Here is a 19,697-nt window from a genome sequence, read left to right on the forward strand (position 1 = left end):
GTGGCAGCTCCACCGTGCGGCCGGCCGGTCCCCTGCACACCCGGCCTCCTGCCGGCCAAGTCATCCCTGCGCTTTTAGCAACATTAACGGGATAAACCCGACCTGATTTCCGCATATAGACGGATATCGAGACCTAGTTTAGCCGAACCCTATTAAACCAGCCTGCTGCAAAGCCCTACATCACACCCTGCACTTCAACCAGCACGGTCTAGGCGCTGGCAGCAAATCAGATATTCACACGGCGTCTGACAACAACAGTGCTCCGAGGATTGCGACGCTAAAAAAGGGATGCTTAGCAGGGTTGGCCTCAAATTAAACCTCGCTGCTGTAGTTTTGGGTTCCGTGCTTAGTCTTGCACTTTGCAGAAGGAGAGAGATGTCAAAATAATCCGCGCAGGGGAAACCAGTACTGGATTTCAACGCAGCCTGGCCTGCCTTTTTTTAGGGCAAAATGGACAAAGCACCTTCACCGAGACACTAGTGCCTTGCTTCTCTGCCAACTGGCCTGGGGTGCTACCCCAGCAGGGACTGGGAACAATGCATCCCTCCTGCCACTGACTCAGCTGCACCAGGCAGGCGAGCAAAGGCTCAGGGCCCCCACAGGGCTCCTGGTGATTTCACTCGACGTTGAATCGAGTAGGTAGGTTGGCCTGTGAACCTCCACGGAGCTCAGCAGGCTTGTAGGGTAGGACACGGGCTACCTAGAGCCCCTGGGCAAACTGCATGCACTCCTTACTACCCTCTGCCCAGGAGCCAGGGCTCGGGGGAGGCTTGGTTTGCACTAGACAGTACTGGGGCTGCACCCCGGCAAGTTCCAGTGGTACCGACAAAACCCTCTGCTCGCCGCTGAGCCTGACTCTACCCCTGGGGGTGGGAAACAGCCCCAGAGCCGTATGTTGCTCACAGCACAGTCAGGTATTGAAACAGACTGTAAATAAACCCTGCTATTTCCTTGTGTGCATGAGGGCTTGCTTCTCCTGGGAGGAGCAGCGGGATGTATTCACTTCCCCCATTTGTTAATACTGTACAGCTCGAATGTGTATAAACTTCTCGTGCAGACACAGAACACAGCATGGCGCCTGTTTGACACGGGGCTGATGTATATAAAGAAATGCTCTCGGTGTCGCCAATAAACTGGATCAATAAATCTCTCTAAGCTCCCCTCTGGTAGCTGCCTCTTGGATCTCGACACGTTGACTTCCGAGAAAGACGGAAGAGCAGCGAGGGCTCACAGCAGACTTAATGGAGCCACTTCTGCCTTCTCCAGCTCACGCAGGCCTTTGCTTGGCTGATCTGCTGCAAGCAGAGAGGCAGTAAAAGCAGCACACGCATAGCCACGGTGTAGCGAGGGTAAAGGGGAGGGAGGAACAAGTCAGGGGAGGGGAGGGAAGAAGAAATATGTCTCCAACGGGGCGTGGTGTGCTGGCAGGGTGTTAATGCGTGCATTCACTCTCCCGCCACATTCATACAAATCCACTGGGATTTTCAACCCATACTGGCCAGGGAGAGGTAAGACAAGCTTAGGAGGTAGAAAAGCAACAGGCACTAGGAGACAGAAATACAAACAGCCTCAGACCAGAAGAGCTGCCTCAGCTCTACTTATATCTGTTTTCTGTTTCGTTCACAATCATTTGTTCTTCATCTCCAGTTCAGAGCAGGGCCCCAGCCGTGAGCACCAGCAGTGTCCGATGGGTTACAAGTGGCTGGAGCCTCTCAGAAACCTCATGCCCTCACCCTGGCATGAAGCCAGGAGTCGGCTCTAGGAGACGGGTGACAATCCTCAGGGCAAAAGGGAGGGAGTCATTCACCTCCCTCTGAAACCGGGTCCTGGCCACCTCTACAGGCGGCGTGAACACAAACTGAGCCACGCTTGGCATTTTCAGTAGGTTCATCAGCTCAGTTGCCCGGATAAGGATCTCCTCAAGGTCCTCCTCGCAGTAAACAGAGGTGACAGCAGGGCTCCGCACAAACGTCCTCATCTTGGACAGGAACATGGACACCCTGCAGGAGAGAAGGACCCGGACATCAGCTGGCAGGACCTCTGCACTCAGCAAGGTCACTACTGAAGCTTGTGTACTCCAAAAGACTGTTGCAGGGGAACACCAGACACTATCCACCCCCTCTTCCTGATGCAGAATGTTTTAGTCAGCAGATGAATCCCCACTTCCCCAAACTGTGCTCCTCCACAGCTTGCTTCCTCTGTCCTGTTCGTTTCAGGCTCCATCAGTCGCCAAACTCAATGACTTAACGCTAACAAACATCTGTGTTTGGACCCCCAGGATCTGCACGTTTCAGACCTTTGCCTGTCCCTGTCACCTCTCCTCACCTGGGGATCAAGTCCTGGCTGCGAGCTGCCAGCTTGGTCAAGGTGGCCATAAGGACACTGATGGCGCGGGGTGCGTAGCTGGGGGTGCTGGCCAGCGGTCGGAGCTGGGTGATTTCAAACAGCACGGCCTCCAGAGTCTCAAAGAACCGGTTGATCTGCTCCACGGTGCAGCGCTTGTCGTAGGACACAGACATGTACTCTCCAACAGACCAGACCTGAAGCAAAGGCAGGTGTGCTCAGGGCAAGCGGAAGGAAGGGGAAGCGAGTCATTTTTAGGGAATCAGATGAGCTAATGCTAGGAAAGAGGAGGAAAGGGAAGGTGACCAACAGATTGCACCGCAGCTGGAGCAACCTGTGGCAGAAGCAGGCAGGCCCTGCTTACCACATGGCTGAAGACGGCCTCCTTGTTCTGGATGTTGCTGACTGTCCCCGAGAACTCCAGAATCTCCGTGGACAGTTCCACGACGAGCGCAGGGCGCAGCTTGCAGAGCATCACCAGCTGCGAGCTCAGCACCCTGGAGGAGAGAGATGGGCAGAGGTGAGACCACGGCAAGGCGGTCGTCACCAAGCCGAGGAGGTGCTGGCAGCACCCGGCCACTGGCCCAGCGGCCGTACGCTCAGGATGTTTCCAGCAGGGCTGAAGGTGCAGTCCCCGTTTTGCACCCTCCAAAGACGTGTCACAGCAGGGACTGGGCCACAACTAAAGAGGGTCCTGGGCTGCCAGGCTGCAGCCAGCAGAAGGACTCGGGAGCTCGGCTGGGCCTCCTGCTCCACCTCACCTGTACACCTCATCTTTAAATGCTGGGATCTCATAGAGCTGGTCACTCCTCTGCAGCAGCAGCACCACCAGCTGGTTTATCAGCGGCCCATCTGCAAACTGAACAGCAGCCTTTGTTTCAGCAATACCAGTGACTTCCAGCAGCCAAAACCCAAACTAACCAGCCAGGTAAGACTGCTGGCACAGAAACAGCCAAATTTAGCAGGAGGGGAGCAGTGCACGAAACAGGTATCAGGCACTCATTCTGCTCTCACCCCCCTCCTTTACAGCCTGACACTGCACCATGAAGCTTTTCTGCTCCATGAAGTAGCCACCCCAGGGCTGGTTCATGCCAGTATTAGACCATCCCACCCTCCCCTCATGCACCCCTCTGTTGAAGCTGCAGTGTCTTAACAACTTTGCTTCTACAGCTGCTCTTTGCATAATGTCCCCACAGCGTGACTGGGAGCCAAACTCCCCCAAGAGAGCCTACCTCTGCCACCACCCTGAAAAAGAGCTCCAGTAAGACAGGGACAGTCTCTGCACATTGCACGACCCTTGGGCTGCTGGCCAGGGATCCCAGGAGCTGCCGAAGTGGAATCAGCCTGTGGGCAACAGAAGAGTTACTGTCAAAGGCTTGTTCCTAGCTACTGTCCTGGCTGCCCTTCCCTATCCCCCCGCAAGGCCTCTGAGCGCTCGGCAAAGCTAACGCAGGGAAGATCCAATCCACCTCACCCCAGCTGAGAGCAGCTATGCCTTTCCCAGCAATCCCAGTGCTGCCTCCCAGAGCTGGATGGCTGAACCAGACAGCTTGTGGCAGACTCCTACAGCAGCCTCCTACCTCTCTGGGGCATCCTCAGGAGCAGACTTGGTGCGGAGAAGATACTGGAACATGCTCTTGTAGAGGGGATGGCGAAAGGCTTCCAGACAGGTAGCCGGCTTCGCAGCTGGGTCGCTGGCAGCCCTCTCGGAGGCAGGAAGAGCAGCTGACCTAGTAGGAGGCACACACAGAACGTGCTGCATTATGAGATGGGCCAGGGCATAGCTACAATCCTGAGCAATGGAATAACTCCCTTTGCACTGAAACAGGGAGAGCAAGTTGGTGTAATCCCTCTGGAAGCCAGAGAAGCAGGATGACAGAAAATTGTGAGCTCAGACCCGCTCTGGGCTCAGGCAATAGTTCCGGAATTGCTTCTATATCACTCCTGGGAAAGGGGAAAACGGTGTCCTGTATCCCTCAGTCATCAAAGCCTCTAGGATGGCTGCCTTTTCTAAGCACTCCAGAAAGAGCTGCTAATGGCAGAGAAGACAAGGAAGAGCAGAGGTACAGCAGTGAGAGCCAGTCCTAGTCCCATCCCATCTTCCTGGAGACTCACAGTTCCTAATGACCACAGGAAGAAAACTCTGTATGCCTCCAGGTGAACCCAGCCAGAAGAGAGGGGTAAGAGCAGGGAGGGAAGACCAGGTAGCCCACACCTCTGTGCTGAGGTGGTGGTTCACGGCAGACACTCCAGCATGTGGCGACAATTTGGAGGTGGATATGGAGAGGGGAATGACAACAGCTCCCTGAGCCCCAAAGACAGTCCAATACTGCGGTCACCTTCTCTTCCCATGCACAGCATGTTACTATGAAAACCAGGCTGACATCTGTGCAGCTTTGTGTTAACCTGACTGTAGCAGATGCCTCTCGTTCTGTGACAGCAGCAGCCAGAGGGCAGCTGAGGCGCAGAGAAGCGTGTACTAGGCTATGGTCAGTGGCAAGCCCCTGATTAGCAAGCAAGAGGAAAGGAAGGTAGCATTACCTCAGCTGGACGTCCAGAGCTGCTGTCAAACAGGGCAGGTCAAGCAGCAAATGGAAGATCTCAATGGCTGTGCCTGCCTCCAGCAGAAATGGGAGAAGATCCACAAACTCAGAGATAAGGGGCGGGCTGTTCCACGCCAGGAACTGCAAGGAACAAGCACAAACTGCTGTACTATCCCTGCTACTCCACCCCACACCCAGACAATTCTCAAAAGGGATGGCGAAGGGAAAGTCACTTCTGAAAAGCAAAACCAGAGAAGTCTGAGGGTTTTGTCAAAACCTGGGAGGCTGCTGGAAGCTCGACACAGGCATCTGGCAGCTGGTTCAGTGGCTGGCAAGCTGCAACTTATTAAGTTGTCCAGAAACAAATTGCTCTGTCCTAATTGTGTTCACCGTGCTTCCCAACCCACTGGCAGTAATACTAACGCAGACTCTCTTCTACTGGCAGTGCTAATCACACCCAGAACCCTCTTCCCTCTCCAAACCCACACTCGGTTTTATAATAGAGTTCTTGCCTGTACTCTCCCTAGCACTGCCACGGAGGCACATGGAGGACTCTGGGGTGCAAAAAGAAAGTTCTGGGGCACAGAAAGGAATGTGCAGCAGGCTCGCTCCTGTGCTGCGACAGCAAGTTGTACCTTGAAGAGATTTGGGAAGCTCTGCCTGAATATGCTCGAGGTCTCAGTGAAGAGCTGGCTGTTGTCTTTGCAGAACTGGACAAATTCAAAGGCCAGTGATGGGTTGTGGAAGAGCTGAGCCGGGACATCAGTGAACAAGTGTTTGCAGATTGCATCGGAGTCCACAGCTGCCACCTTGCCTGGGAGGACACAGCACACGGCCGAGCACAGCCCACCTAGCAGCCCTGCCAACAAGGGCTCCAGGGGCTAAATTAAATCTGGGTTATGTTTTTCTAACGAGCACAGGACACTCCTGGGTCTCCAGGAGTGGGATCATACACCCCAGGGTACAGCAAACTGCCAGGACAAAAGGCTGTGCTGAGAGTATGCAAGACTAGATTGTGGAGGAGGGAGTGAGAGCTGGTGACTTACTGTGGTTCAGGAAGAACTGGGTAATGGGCAGCAGTGCCCTGGCGTAAGTGGCATCCCCACAGATTCTGCCATGCAGGACTTTCAGGAAGGAGACTGCGCGGTACACGTAGGAGGAGTCCTGTTTGCAGATGATGTCCATGATTGTCACCGCCTCAATGAGACACTGCAGGAGAGCAGAGAGTCAGATCAGAGTGGGGGAAGCTGCAACTCCCAGAGCTTCAGCCCCACCTCTGCGTACTTACAGCTTTCTGCAGGTCTCCATCCTCTTTCTTCAGGGGTCCTGCCAGAGAAGGCGGTCCAAGTTAAACTTTAAGTCCAAGAAGGAACATTAGGCTGTCAGTTTGACCACTAGCCCAGATTTCAGGACAGCTGGGAACACATACTAATCTCAATTCCAGGCTAATGAGAACCAAGTTCCACAGCCCCCTGCTGCAAATCACAGGTAGGAGTCAGAACACGGCCACTGCCTCCAAATCCCTCCCAACACCCCAGCTCAGGGCTGATCAATGACTTGCACCAGCAGCTGCAACAGGTCCCATGCCTAGAGCCTGACTGCGGACTCTAGGGAGCGAGATCCCAGCCCAAAGAGGCAGTGAACCAGAAACATCTTCAAGAACACTACCGAGAGAACTCCAAGGAAGGTTCATAGCAAGACTCACGCCGGTTGCTCTGCTCAATAAGCCGCTGGCAGTACTCGAAGGCTTTCTCCCGCAGACGTTCCTTTGGGGGAAGCAGGCGACTAGACGTGGACGTAGCTGAGACCATGGACGTAGCAGACCTGTCCATCCCCGATGCCTCATCTACAGAATGATGGTTACCTCGTATCAGCTCACGTCACAGGCCATGTAACCCCCCCCAGATACCCAACAACAGCAAGGGAGCTGTCTGTCCGCAGGTGCGCTGTGGAGAAAAGGAGGCTGGGGAAGAAGGGAGTGTTACAAGAACACTAAGGGGATGCTGTCTCCCACCACCCAGGCTCTTTTTCTCAGGGACCCAAAGGGTTTTGCCTGAAACCAGGGGACTCACTGAACAAATAATTCCTTGTGGAAGGGTCAGTAAGGATCAGCCAGGAGGCTCTGCGATATTCCCTCCCAAAGTTTCCCTGCTCCTAGTCCAAGAGCTCTGAACTCTTGCCCATATTCCTGCCACTTGCTGGGTTGCTGGTGCAGCCACCTAATCATCTCAGAGCACACACTGCTTTTGTGGGGGCAGCCCACACTGGCCTGCAGCCCTGCAGTTCGTACCTGAATGAGGGGTTGAAGACCCCTTGCCCCCATAGCACAGCAGCCAATTCCGCAGCATGGAGAAGGCTTGGACGTTGAGCCACTGGTCCTGTGTGTAGTACTGACCCACCGAGAGCACTGTGAAGAAGTCGGTGGCAATGGCACCATCCACCTCTGTGACAGGACCGGGCTGCAAGAAAAGATGCAGCAGGTCAGATCTCCAGGGAGAGGCTAAGTGAGAAGGCATGGAAAACCCCACTGAGGCCACGGAGACACGTAGCCCGTGTTTATATCTACGGTGGGGCCTGCAGGGGGGCAGTTACCCAGAGAGAGAAAAGCCACCTATGTTGGGTCCTTTTCCCCAGCTAAAACACTCCAAACTTTCCCCCTCTTTCTGACACAGGCCTCATTTGCAATCAGCTTTTACTCTGAGGTACACGGTCACTAAAAGACTGTCCCCTCAAAACTACTTCAAGGATCAAAGCTCTGGTTCTCCAGCAGAAATCCTAAATCTGGGAGCTATAAATCCTCCTACTTTGCTTTCCTATGTGTCTTGACCACTTACCCCACAAAAAGTGATCACTTCTAGGTTACTATTTCCCAAAAGAAGCTGATTCTGGGAATTTGAAACAGCAAGTAACTGACTAACAAATGCCCCTGTGAGATGACCATGGCAACTCAGCACTTACCTGTCTGGTTCTGGGATTGGAGAAGAAGCCTCCAGAGGGTTGAGCGACTCCTTGCTGCATACTCGCGTACCTCAGCCAGTCAGCCATCTTTTTACTGACTACGTTGGTCTGCTCTGTACAAGGGAAGTCACAGGGTCATTGCTAGATCAGGCAGAGAAGCAGCCTCTGCAACATACCCCTGCTACCTCTCAATTGCTGTGCTTTTCCTCCAGCCTAGATCACTGTCTCTGATCCAGCAACCAGTAAAGAAACTGGTACCCCAACGTGGATGGCCTATGCTTCTCCTCACACTGATTCAGAGTCCAGGATCACTCACACTCAGAGTCTGTTTGTGAAATGGGCTCACATTTCAGAGCTGTGTCCTCTCACTCCTAGTCACTGGGGCAGTCTCATTATTGTTTTGCCTGTTTCCTCAGACAAGAAGTCAGGGAGTGAGTGCTGGAACCAAGGACTTCTGGTACCAGATCAGTCCAGAGGTACTTGTCTCCATCCACAGCTGCTCTTAGGAGGAAGGTACAAAGATACTGTCAAATCTATTCAGGCAGTGGCTGGCTTCAGCTCTGCAAACAAAGGCATAAATCCCTCACAGAGGACATGCAGAAGCTAAGGCAGGTAACCCTGCCTGCTCAGCCAGCCCATACACCCTGGCCCAGTGTCCTCCCCAAAGCTTCTCCTGCATACTGCACAACATATGCAAACCTCACAGAAACAGACTCTTGCTCACAAGACCACTCCTCACCATTTTAAGCCTGGAATGCTCTCCTACAGTTTACTCACCAGGCCCTATCGCTCACCACCACCTACGCAGTCCTGCCTCTCTCATGAATAGTACCCTCAGTTGTTTTTGCTGCTCTCTTGAACAGGTACACAGCCACATCCCTGCTTCTAGCTCTCACTTTGCTTGATGCTCTTCAGGACAGCTACAACCTCACACTCCTATGGCATGTGGAGGCCTTAGCTAAGGTACCTGTTACTGTGATATAAAGCCATACAGAACAGAGACTCTGGCCTCCAGAAGGGGCCAAAGCAGCTGAAGGCCCAGTCCCTTTTCTGAGTGGTGGAATATAGTTCACCAAATAATTCCACTTTCCTTCTGGCAGAGATGTCACTTTTAACAGCAACTTCCAAGTCCTACCCTTAGCCAAAGCCTTCAGAGAACCTTCTGATCACTATACAGATCACAGCCAGACGGTTGTCTCAGGCCTTCCTACATATTTACCTTCAGTTAGAGATTCTGGTGAAAGACTGATGACATTTGACAGGATAGGAAGAAGGTATCGAGCACTCTGACCCTCAGGCAATCTTCTTTCAAGGACTTTTACAACACGCTGCCCCACAGCAGACACTTCAGCCTTCTTATTTCCCTTAAAAATAAAGCAGAGGTTAAGCTAGGCAAACAATCTTCTACTAGTGCTAGAGACCAACACCATACAAACTCTTCCATCAGGCATCAATACTAACGTCAAAACCATAAAAAGAACTCGCAGCACAGGCTATTTTACCACACTTTACAGAGATCTTCTGCAATGTGAATTCACAGGTTCCAGTACTTTGATGGAGCAACAGCTTTGTGGACAACCATCACCTGAAGTGGAAATTAACAACTGCAATGGCTGTCTTCAAATTAAACACTATGATCCATCAATTCTAGAGCAGAGTACTAGCACTAGCTACTCCCCATGTGGTCAGTTTGCTAGCTCCATTGTTAAATTAGAAATTTATGAACTGTTGTTACATGTTCTAGGATTCTCTGGTTAGTCCATATCCTCACAATGTGGAAAATAAAGCAGCTTCCTCTTTGGGAGACTGTTATAGCTGTGGCTTGGAGATGCTGTCAAACCCTTCTGTCCAAGGTTAAAGATGACAGGTGGACCTAGACTTTTGACAAGTTTTTTTTCTCCATGACTGCATCGTGCCAACAGAAGGAAAAACCTTCTCTGCTGCTCAGGGCCCTGGGCAGCTGGCTGCTGAAGGCAGTGAACAAACACCAATCTCTGACACTCCCCATCTAATAGTCAGATTTGTACCAGATCACTAGAAGGAATTAGGAAACTGCAGGTGAGCTTCCAGTGAGAAATTTCACGGGGGAACCATGACTGGGGCTAATTTCTGTGCTTCTCTCATGCACAGAGTGAATAAATCAACCAAAGCAACATAAAGACAAGGAAGTTTAAGGTTCAGGGATGGGGACCTGTGCAGTGAAGGAAAATGGAAGAGACAACCCTGCTCCTCCTGGAGATACATTGCTGCAGCCCACTGCAAACCATGGAGCTACTTACACGTGTTGCTGACACATCTCTTGTTGCTAAGAGAAAAACCTGACAGAACTCAAATCAATGGCAGGTTTCCAGCTCCTAATGCAACACTAAACGCTGTATTTTCTGGAAAGCCAAAAGCTTTACAAAAAGAAGAACAGCTTTGCAGAGCCAAGGGGAGCAAGGGGGTAAAGAGGAGGAGGAGGATTTCCACCCAAAGCAGTGACAAATGAAAATATGCAGATGTTTTAAAAGCTCTGCTGAAGTGTGGCTGCTTTCATGAGTGAGGCTGCTGCTCATTGCACCCCCTATTAGAGAAGTGATAATGAAATGGCTAAAATACAGTACGTTTATCAAACATTGATAAAAACCTCTTCATGGTTTCAGTCGTAATCTAACAAAAATTAACACACAGAGCATGTTTTTACATTGTAGAACTGCAGGACAGTCTCAAGGCTGGTTACGGGAGCGAGATCCTTTGTAAAGCAGCCCATAATTAATATATCACTGTTTGCTGTTTCTATGTTTTCATTTCCTCTAGCTAAGTAAGACTCAGAGGAGTAATCACAAATGTAGGAGGCATTTCTAAGCACACAGTGAAACTCAGAATGAGAAGTTTCAGAAAAATATTTTGTCTCTAATAGGCACAATTCTTCTACAAGAAGCAGCAGAAGAAAGAAAAAGTTTCTAGCTCATTCTCCAGAAGGCAGTCAATGCAGGCAGCACTCAAAACAGGAAGGTCCTCATGTTTTGTTCTTCATGGAGAATCTAGATCTTTGAAGTGCCATCCCTACATGTTTTGTAGGTTCTATGTATTTTTTTTTTTCACATTTGAACATGAAAGCCAGTACCATAAAAAGTAGCAGTAATAAAGTCACTCTCAAATCCTTTGCTCTGCAAGCAGCCCTGACTTGAAGTCTATTATAGAGCTAGCACTAGCGTTCCTTTTTGCTTCCAGTTAGTCGCAAGCCTGCTTGAGGTCCTCAATCTCTATGCATCACAATTTTAAGCAGTCTTTGTTATCAAATACTAAACACAAAAAAGTTGTCATTTTTTCCTACACAAAGCAGAATAATTATGTTCCTTAAATGAACGTGGAATACTTCTGCTTCTTCCTAGATACTTTCGATTGATTTTCACTCTCCTTGAGCCCAGCAAACAGGGAACAATCAGTAAGCAAATCCATATCGACAAGGGAAGATTTCTGACGTGACAGGTCATTTACCTGAGCCAAAAGGACAGAGGATACCAGGCTCAAGAGCTTTGTATCCTGAATCTCATCACAGGAGAGGATCAGATCATTGCAAGGTGACATCTCTCTCAGGATGGCAGCACATAACACCTGAATTTGCTCAGGGCACTTGGATGAACACAGCACTGTCTGCAACAGCTCCACAAACTTGCCATCTAGCCTGCAAGAGTCACAGTAAAGCATCACTGCAAGGCAAGAAAAGATTCAGACGTTTATTTCCCATGTATTCTTGCTCTAGGGATGATCCGCCTTGACAGTGGCCCTGACTGATGCCATCTAATCATCTTCACTTCTGAATTTTGTTCCTTAGCGCAGCTTGAAAGAGCTCTCAGGGATACAAACACTTGTTACTTTCACTGCAAAAGGAGGCAGGCAACTTCTGCTTAGCAATGGGGGAAAAAGGCAAAGAGGGGCTTTACATTCATAGCAAACTCGATGTTTTCAAGACAGGGTGGTCTTTCAAAGTACTAGGCCCGCCCCCCCTTTTTATTTAATTTTCAAGAAAGTAACGCCTTGCTTCTCGCGAATGTCAGACAGACCCAAGGCCACTCACTTGCGGGGGTACTTGGTGGCGGCGACGGTGAGGTGCAGCCTCTGGAGGCAGTCCACGGCCTCGGGGCCCAGCTCCGGGCCCTGCAGGAGGGCGGCGACGCGGGCGGCGAATCTCCGCAGCTCCTCCTCCTGGATCTCCCTGGCGGGGGCAGCGGCCGTCGGGATCCCGGCCGCGGCCCCTCCGCTCATTCCTGGCCCTCCTCGGAAGCCCATGGCTGGACGGATGCACCCCCCAGTCCCCCCTCACCCCGGTGAGGCACCGCCGGGGCCCGGTTTCCCCCTCAGCCCCGGCCAGACCCCCGCCAGCCCCAGGCCCGGTACCTCCGACAGAACCCCGGCCCTCCCCGAGGGATGGCCGCCGCCCTGCCCCGGTACCTCAGCACCCTTACCCCGGTGCCCCAGCACCCCTCCCGGTACCTCGCCTGCTTGAGGAAGCTCTCGGCCGCCGCCGTGAACATGCCGGATGCTCCGCCGCTCTCTCTGCCTCGGTACGCGGCCAAAGCGGCCCCCCAGAGGCGGGCGGTCCGGCCGGGCCAGCTCCGGGGGGACGCGGCTGCTGCTGCACCAAGGTTCCGCCTGGCGGGGAAGTTCCGGGAGGGGCTGGACTGGTCCTAGCCCTGGGGAAATGGGCCGGGTCCCGGCCGCAGAGGGGAGGGAAGAAGAGAAAATGGCAAAATACTCTCTCGTGGCTGTTCATTGATTATTTCGAGATAATCGTGGCACGAAGGAGAGCAGCTCTTGGGACTCAGACCCAGGGGAAATGTCACTGCACAGCCCAGATGTGGCAGTTTAGGTTTTTAAAGGCAGGACGATAAAACATGCCATATTAGCCGTTCCTGCAACCCGTTCAAAGAATGATGCCTTCCAAAAAGAGCAGGAGGTTTTAAAAATTGGTGGTCTTCAGAGCTTCCAAAAGGTTAAAAAGACATTAACGTTTCCCTATCAGAAACATCTAATAAGAAAGCTGAAGCTCTCACTGCCGTGCCTTGCATCACCTTGCAAGGAGGAGATGGCACCGGAGGAAGCTTGGTGCTTTGCCCTTTGGAATGACCCTGCCCTACGCCCCCCTGGCATTAACGTTCATGGCAATGGGCAGTAGAGCATCAGCTCCCTTTTGCCCTCTGAAGATGCAGCAGCATCCATCACCCTCGCTATTAACAGTCAGAGCTACTGCAGGCACTGGGCTGACACGCAGAGGGCAAGCACGAGCATTCAGATTTTTCTCCACATACCTTCTCTGGCTGCATCAGAAAACACGCCTGATGCACGTGGGGAGCTAAAGATGTGACCATTTTAAAAGATGCTAAAAAAATGGCTCTGGCAGAATACTATTTCATTACTTTTTTTTAAAAAAATCATTAATTTAACATTAGCTACTTTATGCCAACTGAGGTCTTAAAAGCCATTCCTATTCAATTTTTAAGCTCAGAATGACTTTTGATCAAAATAAACCCTAAACAAAGTGCAGCTCTGTTAGGAGGACAAAGGAGGAAAAACCTAACTATTAAAGTAGGTGGATAAAGAACTATTTTCTTACCTCATATACTTAAACGAAACAATTATTATAAATTACAGGGAAACAGACTGAAATAGTTTATATTTCAAAATAACAATGTTTCACTTCATGACAAAATGAAAGCTAGAGCTGGAGGAACAGTTTATAATCCTCAGGAGAAGCATTAGGGATCTCACACACACACACAGATGTTCACTCTGCTGCTAGTTAACAGCTTCCCAAATAACTGACACTGGATCGGAAGCAGGATATCTGTGAACTCTAAAGCAGTGCACGGTGTCCAGACATACTTCTCTCCTACAGCCTTTACTGAAAGTAAGGAAAAAAAAAATACCTAAAACACTGTCCCCTCACATTGTGAGAAGGGGTAGACTGTACAACACAAACTGCTGCAGGAATCTTAATTCCCCTACGATACTACGCAGGAAGGGTGCGAGTCTGTCACTTGGAAGCAGCAAGCAATTTCAGGGCATTTTCTCTTTCATATATAATTTTATTTCTGGTTATAGAAACAAATGCTAAGAGGAGAAGCAACATTCCCCAACCACATACATCAAATTAAGGTAACAGAACAGAACAGTTAAAATAAATGAAAAAAAATGGTAGAAATTTAAAACTTTGTTATAGCTTTAAAATATTAACGTTCTTGATACATTAGAAATCACATTCAGATCTCAAATTACTTTAAAAAATGTATGGCTCCATATTAAAAAACAACAAAACCAAAACCACTGTATCCCATTTGATGCAGAAAAGCAGGTCCTGCTCCTCAGATGCTCGTATTTGCCACCTCCTCTGGTGAGCAGCCGCCTCCTCGGCATGACCAGGACGCTCCCACCCCTCGTGGGAGCCACGGCCCGCCTGTGCAGCTGAGCACCTCGCAGGAGCAGGGCTGCAACGTGGCTGGATAAAGATGAAGAACTTCACATCCACTGCCCCAGATGGAGCTTTCCCCCTTGGGATACACACCTGCTTTTTAAAAAGCACTGAGAACGAAGACAAGTCACCAAAAATACTTTTTGATATCAGCTGTAAAAAAAAAAAAAACAACCCACAGCCCCCCAAACATCTGGCTGGAGGTGTCTTGTACAGGCAACACCAGGAACTGAAATGCAGGCATGGCTTTAGTTCCCCCATCCATCCCCATCTTTAAATTAAGTGCCAAATCTAGGTGAAAGGGGTAAGGCTCCCCCAAATCTGTAGCAAATCACTTCTGTTAAGCCATTGAGGTATATCTGGTCCTTGCCTCACTGCAGCCTTCCCTTAAGGGCTCAGTGGGAACGCGAATCTGCAGAACAGGGGGAGATTCAGATTTTTCTGAATTTATTTTATTTTTTTTTAAAGCAAATATTCAGAGCTGGATCTGAATTTCCAGCTTTACCACCCATTGCTCACACACCTCTTCTGATTTATCCCTAACAGCTTTTAACAGTCCTTTGGATAACAGTGTTTGGATAGCTACAGACACTTAAATGCTCTTTTTGGCTACGCAGAGGTTGGCTGGCAGGCTGGACAAGGCCACTCTCATCACAGTACAAAACAGCATGTCCAGAACCCAAGACAATACACAGTCTTGTAGGATTTTTTTTGTATTTTAAAGCCATTTAATTTCCTGTATCAGTATGTTTGAATGAGATTTTTTTTTAAACATTTTCCATTTTCTTTTCCATTAAAGCAAAAAGACCTTACAAACAATACTCTGGTTCCCTCCACTTCGAGCCCAGTTAGGGGAGGAAAAAAAAAAAGTGAGTTTAGGTTTACAGTAACTCGTTTGCTACAGAGCCATCTTGCCTACTTAGCAGCCTGTCCACCTCTGAAGAGTGGCATATAAATCAGCAGAACATTAGGATGTTCTGCACCAGACTTTTAGCAGCAAGGCAGTGAAACAGAAGGAAATCTCACTTTTTCTGCTCCATTTAAATCTCATTTTTCTTCAGCTAACAGACATTTCTCCTCAACATTGCCCTTAGCTTTAAGGAAGGCTCTGTTTCAGACTGCTTTAAGTGGAACTGAGGTGGGGTAGAAGCAGGACTGAAAGGTCTAGATTCACAGCAAAGGTGCACTGCAGACACAAAACAGTAAGCAAATACTAGGGGAAGTCTGGTTTTCACAAGGGCTGTTTTCTGCTGAGGAGGAAAGCTGTTTCCTTTCACTGCTCCTGTGCTGGTTACTCTTCTTACCAAAACCCTGTCCTCCCTTAAGTAGCAAAGCCCCATCACCAGACAGTAAGCACTGCAGTGAAGCATTGACTCAGATCCTTACAGAGAAAGGAACTTCTACTTCTGGAAGAGCAATTAGGATTAGGAAGCCAAGTATCACTTGCTTTTAAGAATAATTCTCAAAAGGCCCAAGTAGGTCAAAACACACGCTTCTGTGAATTTAGTGATTCTTGTGGAGCTAAACCATAACTGAAATTTGGCCAGTTAGGTAAAAATTTACTCCCTGTGAATGGGAACATTAGAAAAACTCTTACGCATTTGTTTTTAAGGGGTTATGCACACACCTCGTGCCATGAAGAGACAGAAGCCTCATAAAAGGAGCATAATCTCACCACAGAGGAAAAGGAACTATTTTCTAGTGCCCCAGTGTTAGCTTAGCCACCTGACAGACAGACAGGGAAGAGTTCTTCAGCCTTACAGCATCCTCATGGACCCCCCATTATTTTCCTCTGTTAGAAATAAGGTCCCACTACTTATAGAGCAGAATCTGTAAAGAACTCTGAGACCACAGCTAGAGAGAATTTGAGACAAGAAAGGATTCCAGCTTTCATCAGCGCCATTTGGGGGATTTTCTTGCCAGAAAAGCAGCAGGGACTGGGGCTGCTGAAAACATGACAAAGCCAGAAGCAGGGCTCCTACACAAGGAAGATGCAAGTACCAAGTTGTCTCTCCTGCTCTGTGAGAGGAATGAAAGCAATCACTGAAGTAAAGCTGCTTCTACTGGCTGCTCACATTCGTTACAAAAAAGGGTACATCATTCCTTTAGAATCAGTGCCTGGTGTGGGAATTTACCAACATACTGTATAAAAGCCTGTGTAAAGTACCATTTAAGAGAAAGAAATAGCCATGGACCATGTATATATCTATATTGACACACACACTCGCACACACACATTAATAAATATAAATTTTATGTTTACACAGATCTAATTTAATATTCTCTGAAAAAATATTCAAAGGGTTTCTTCCTTAGCTGCCACCCATGAATTGTCAATGTTTTGGTTTTTGTTTTCCTCTATCTTGAGAGCGAAGGGGCAGACTTGGCACAACTACCCTCAGGCTCCGAAACTTAAAGTGACACGTAAGGAGAGGACCAGCCACACATTCTGAAGGGTTTTAATTCAGTGTTGGTAAATTGAAAACGTATCAAAAGAATTTTCTGAACATATAAATACAAAGGTTTAAAGTCATTAAAAAATTTGGAATTTAAATATAGTGCTCCAAGAAAACCAAGTATTTTTCAAAATGTCTTGCTCAGGCCAAAGTGAAAATGCTCGCTGCCGTATAACTGCCCCACGAAAGACGCCCTAACACCCTAACAGAGAAAGCCCACCACCACAGCTCGGCATTTTCCACTGCTCATTATGATGTATGCATATATCCACACCCCTGTGCACAAACACATGCCCTGTCCTGCAATCGACCCACCTAGCAGAGAGACGCAGATCTAACTTACTGCAGCCAAAGGTCACTAGGCAGCTGCAGAGAGAGGTGCTCCAGCACAAAGTCACAGCTACGTTTTGATCAGGGGCAGATCAAAACGCAAGAAGGCATCACTTCCCAATCCCATCAGTTCCAGCAATCTAGATGACCTTGTAGTGTAACTGTCTCCTGCAGCACAGCTGGCTCCATTGTAAGCTACACTTCACAACAGTAGTGTATGCTATAGTAGCAGCAGCTTTGGAGTAATTTTTCACCCAGAAGGAAACAAAATTTACATGACTGAACAATCTGTTATATAACTGCAACCTAACACACATATTCTCACCAGATGCAGACCTTCAAGCAATGGCATTAAATTAGGAGTTGGATTAAAGGACTCTGGAGTTGACAGAAAAAAACTACAAATAGAGGGGAAAACACTGTGACAGAGAGCAGAAACAGGAGATGCCCGAGAGACTGTCTGGCAAGGGAAGACAGATTATTTGCTGCAGGATGGCATTTGCAAACTCAAAAGCTCAGTGTGCAGCAAGGGCAAAATTAGAAAGCTAGTCATGTTCCTTCACAGGTTCATTCTTAATGCCCTAGTCCAACTTAAGAGCAGCAGGACCAAAAAACCTGAAAGATTTTGCGTCAGGGTGGAAACTCAAGGCAAGATCCACATTAGATTGAAACTATCATTTGATAAGGTAAAGCACAGATACTGTTAAAAGTTATCGTGATCCTTCAGTGCTGTCTCCTGTTCAAAAACCTCCAAGATCCATGCTGGCACTCTTCCTTGGAAGAGAGGGACAAGATGGTTGCATACATTCGAATGCAATCCAGAGTACTCCCAGTTCACTTTGTGACTCTTGTTTCTTACACTTACACTTGTCTTGCAGCAAGAGACCAAGCAGGTACTGGGCTGTACTTGCAAAAGTGTAGCTAGCAGGCCAAGGAAAGTGATTCTTCTTCCACTCCATCAAATCGTATCTGTAGCACTGTGCCCGGTTTTGGGCACCCCAGTACAAGACAGACAGGGACTTTCTGCAGCAATTCCACCTGATGCCCTGGGGCTTGAGCACGTGATGTACCAGAAGAGTCTGACACAACCAGTTTGGTTGAGCCTTAAGAAAAGGAAACAAATGGGGAAAATCTTACTGCTATCTCCAACTACCTATTTGGAAGATGCAGAGAAGGCAGAGCCAGGCTTTTCTTAGAGGTGTGATGTGATAGCAGGAGAGACATCGAACACACAGGGCTGCAAGGGAAATTCTTCTTAGATAGCTGAGAAAAAGTTTTCACCTCATCAGTGGTCAGATCAGAACAGAGATCAGGCTCATGAAACCTCTCTCTGGATATTCAAACCTCAGCTGGACAAGGTCACAGCAACATGGTCTAGTTGGACCTGCTCTCAGCAGGAGCTTATAGCAGAGACCTCCAAAGTTCTGTTCAACGCAGGTTATTCTCTATTTCTACATAGCTACAACTGGTTAACGGCAGAGACAACAACGAGAGATTTGACCTTCCCCAATACTGCTGTTTAATGTGATCTATGTTTATCACAGCGACAAACTGTGTCATAGTTTAAACCTCAGAATCAAATACGGAATAACCACCCAGTTAGAATTCAATCTTTAGATGCAACAAGCTTGAAAAAACCCAGCTTTCGATCCTCTATGGAAAGGTACAAAACTATTGCTAGATTAAATCCTTGTCATCCAAGATCCCCAAACATAGGTACAGGAGGGAAACATTTCTCCTTTCACCCTACATTCTGACATTCATTTACACGCTAGCACACATCAGAGCAATACCAGATATCTCACTGTTGCTGACAGATGAAAAGCTCTAACATCAATTTAACGTCCCCAGCAGTCAGCGAAAAATGTTGCATACCACACCGTACGAAAGCTCAGGTCAGATGCTCTCCCTTGCTTAGACACAGGTCCCTAGGCTTCTGTGCTTCAAGTTTTATTTTACTGCTGGCATTTCCCTACTGAAAAAGCGGAAAAATGTGGAAGTTAACTTCGAATGACAGTTCTAAGTCAATACACAAGACAGACACCTAAAACATGCAAAACCAAGTTTACTACCCCCAAACCCTGAAGCCAGACCACGATGACATGGATCGCAGCAGCACTGTAAATGCTTCAGCTGTTTTCTAACAATTTCTTTTCTCTGTTTACAAAGCTTTAACATGTCTCTAAAAACACACTCCTAAACAAGCTGTGCCCAACAGCAGCACGTCTAAAACACAGCATGAAAATTAAATACAGGGTAACCAAATTGACCTTTCTCAACCTGCTCTGGACCTCCGTGTGTCCCACAGGTATTTTCACCCTTGAGCCCTTGGGCAGAGCTTGATGCAAGGCGCTGGTCCTGTCAGTGGATAAAAGAGACTGTATATGCTACAGGGCACAGTGTTAATGGTATTGGGGAGGGAGGAATATGGGAAGAAAAAGGAGTTGAAAAGAATATATGAGCTAATCATGAACTTCAATTTTGTGCTCAGCACTGTGTTGTGTTATCACTAAATCAGGTTAAATCGATCTCACTGTAAAATGCTTCCTGTATCACAAGAGCCAAGGTCAAGACAAAACAACAACTAAGGAATTCCAGTGGAATAAAACCAAGAAC

General features: G+C 48.6%; 1 protein-coding gene across 2 annotated transcripts; it reads right to left on the bottom strand.

Moving 5' to 3' along the window:
* Positions 1 to 1,588: 1,588 nt before the first annotated feature.
* On the bottom strand, positions 1,589 to 12,361 carry AP5Z1 (adaptor related protein complex 5 subunit zeta 1). Of its 2 annotated transcripts, none has more exons than XM_086472913.1 (17): positions 12,321 to 12,361; positions 11,905 to 12,042; positions 11,325 to 11,511; positions 9,064 to 9,208; positions 7,845 to 7,957; positions 7,177 to 7,345; positions 6,592 to 6,732; positions 6,175 to 6,212; positions 5,933 to 6,095; positions 5,522 to 5,700; positions 4,885 to 5,027; positions 3,924 to 4,073; positions 3,588 to 3,687; positions 3,105 to 3,214; positions 2,708 to 2,840; positions 2,326 to 2,540; positions 1,589 to 2,000 (listed from the first exon to the last, which is right to left on the bottom strand). In XM_086472913.1, exons 1-17 carry the CDS (start codon positions 12,359 to 12,361, stop codon positions 1,730 to 1,732), a joined length of 2,436 nt encoding a protein of 811 aa, XP_086329039.1. In that variant the 3' UTR covers positions 1,589 to 1,729. The 2 variants fall into 2 exon arrangements, with proteins under 2 accessions (XP_086329039.1, XP_086329038.1); XM_086472912.1 differs by having other exon boundaries at positions 3,105 to 3,202; positions 3,576 to 3,687.
* Between the last annotated feature and the right edge of the window lie 7,336 nt (positions 12,362 to 19,697).

Source organism: Leptosomus discolor, chromosome 14 (genome assembly GCF_034619465.1).
Source record: "Leptosomus discolor isolate bLepDis1 chromosome 14, bLepDis1.hap2, whole genome shotgun sequence".
NCBI classification, from domain to species: domain Eukaryota; kingdom Metazoa; phylum Chordata; class Aves; order Leptosomiformes; family Leptosomidae; genus Leptosomus; species Leptosomus discolor.

Bases quoted from the DNA above. Each gene is read 5' to 3' on its own strand.
- AP5Z1 (XM_086472913.1), bottom strand. From the start codon at position 12,361: ATGTTCACGGCGGCGGCCGAGAGCTTCCTCAAGCAGGCGAG. The intron at 11,512-11,904 runs GTGAGTGGCCTT...TGACTCTTGCAG, and splicing joins GCCACCAAGTACCCCCGCAA to GCTAGATGGCAAGTTTGTGG. The intron at 6,096-6,174 runs GTAAGTACGCAG...GCTCTCCTGCAG, and splicing joins ATGGAGACCTGCAGAAAGCT to TGTCTCATTGAGGCGGTGAC.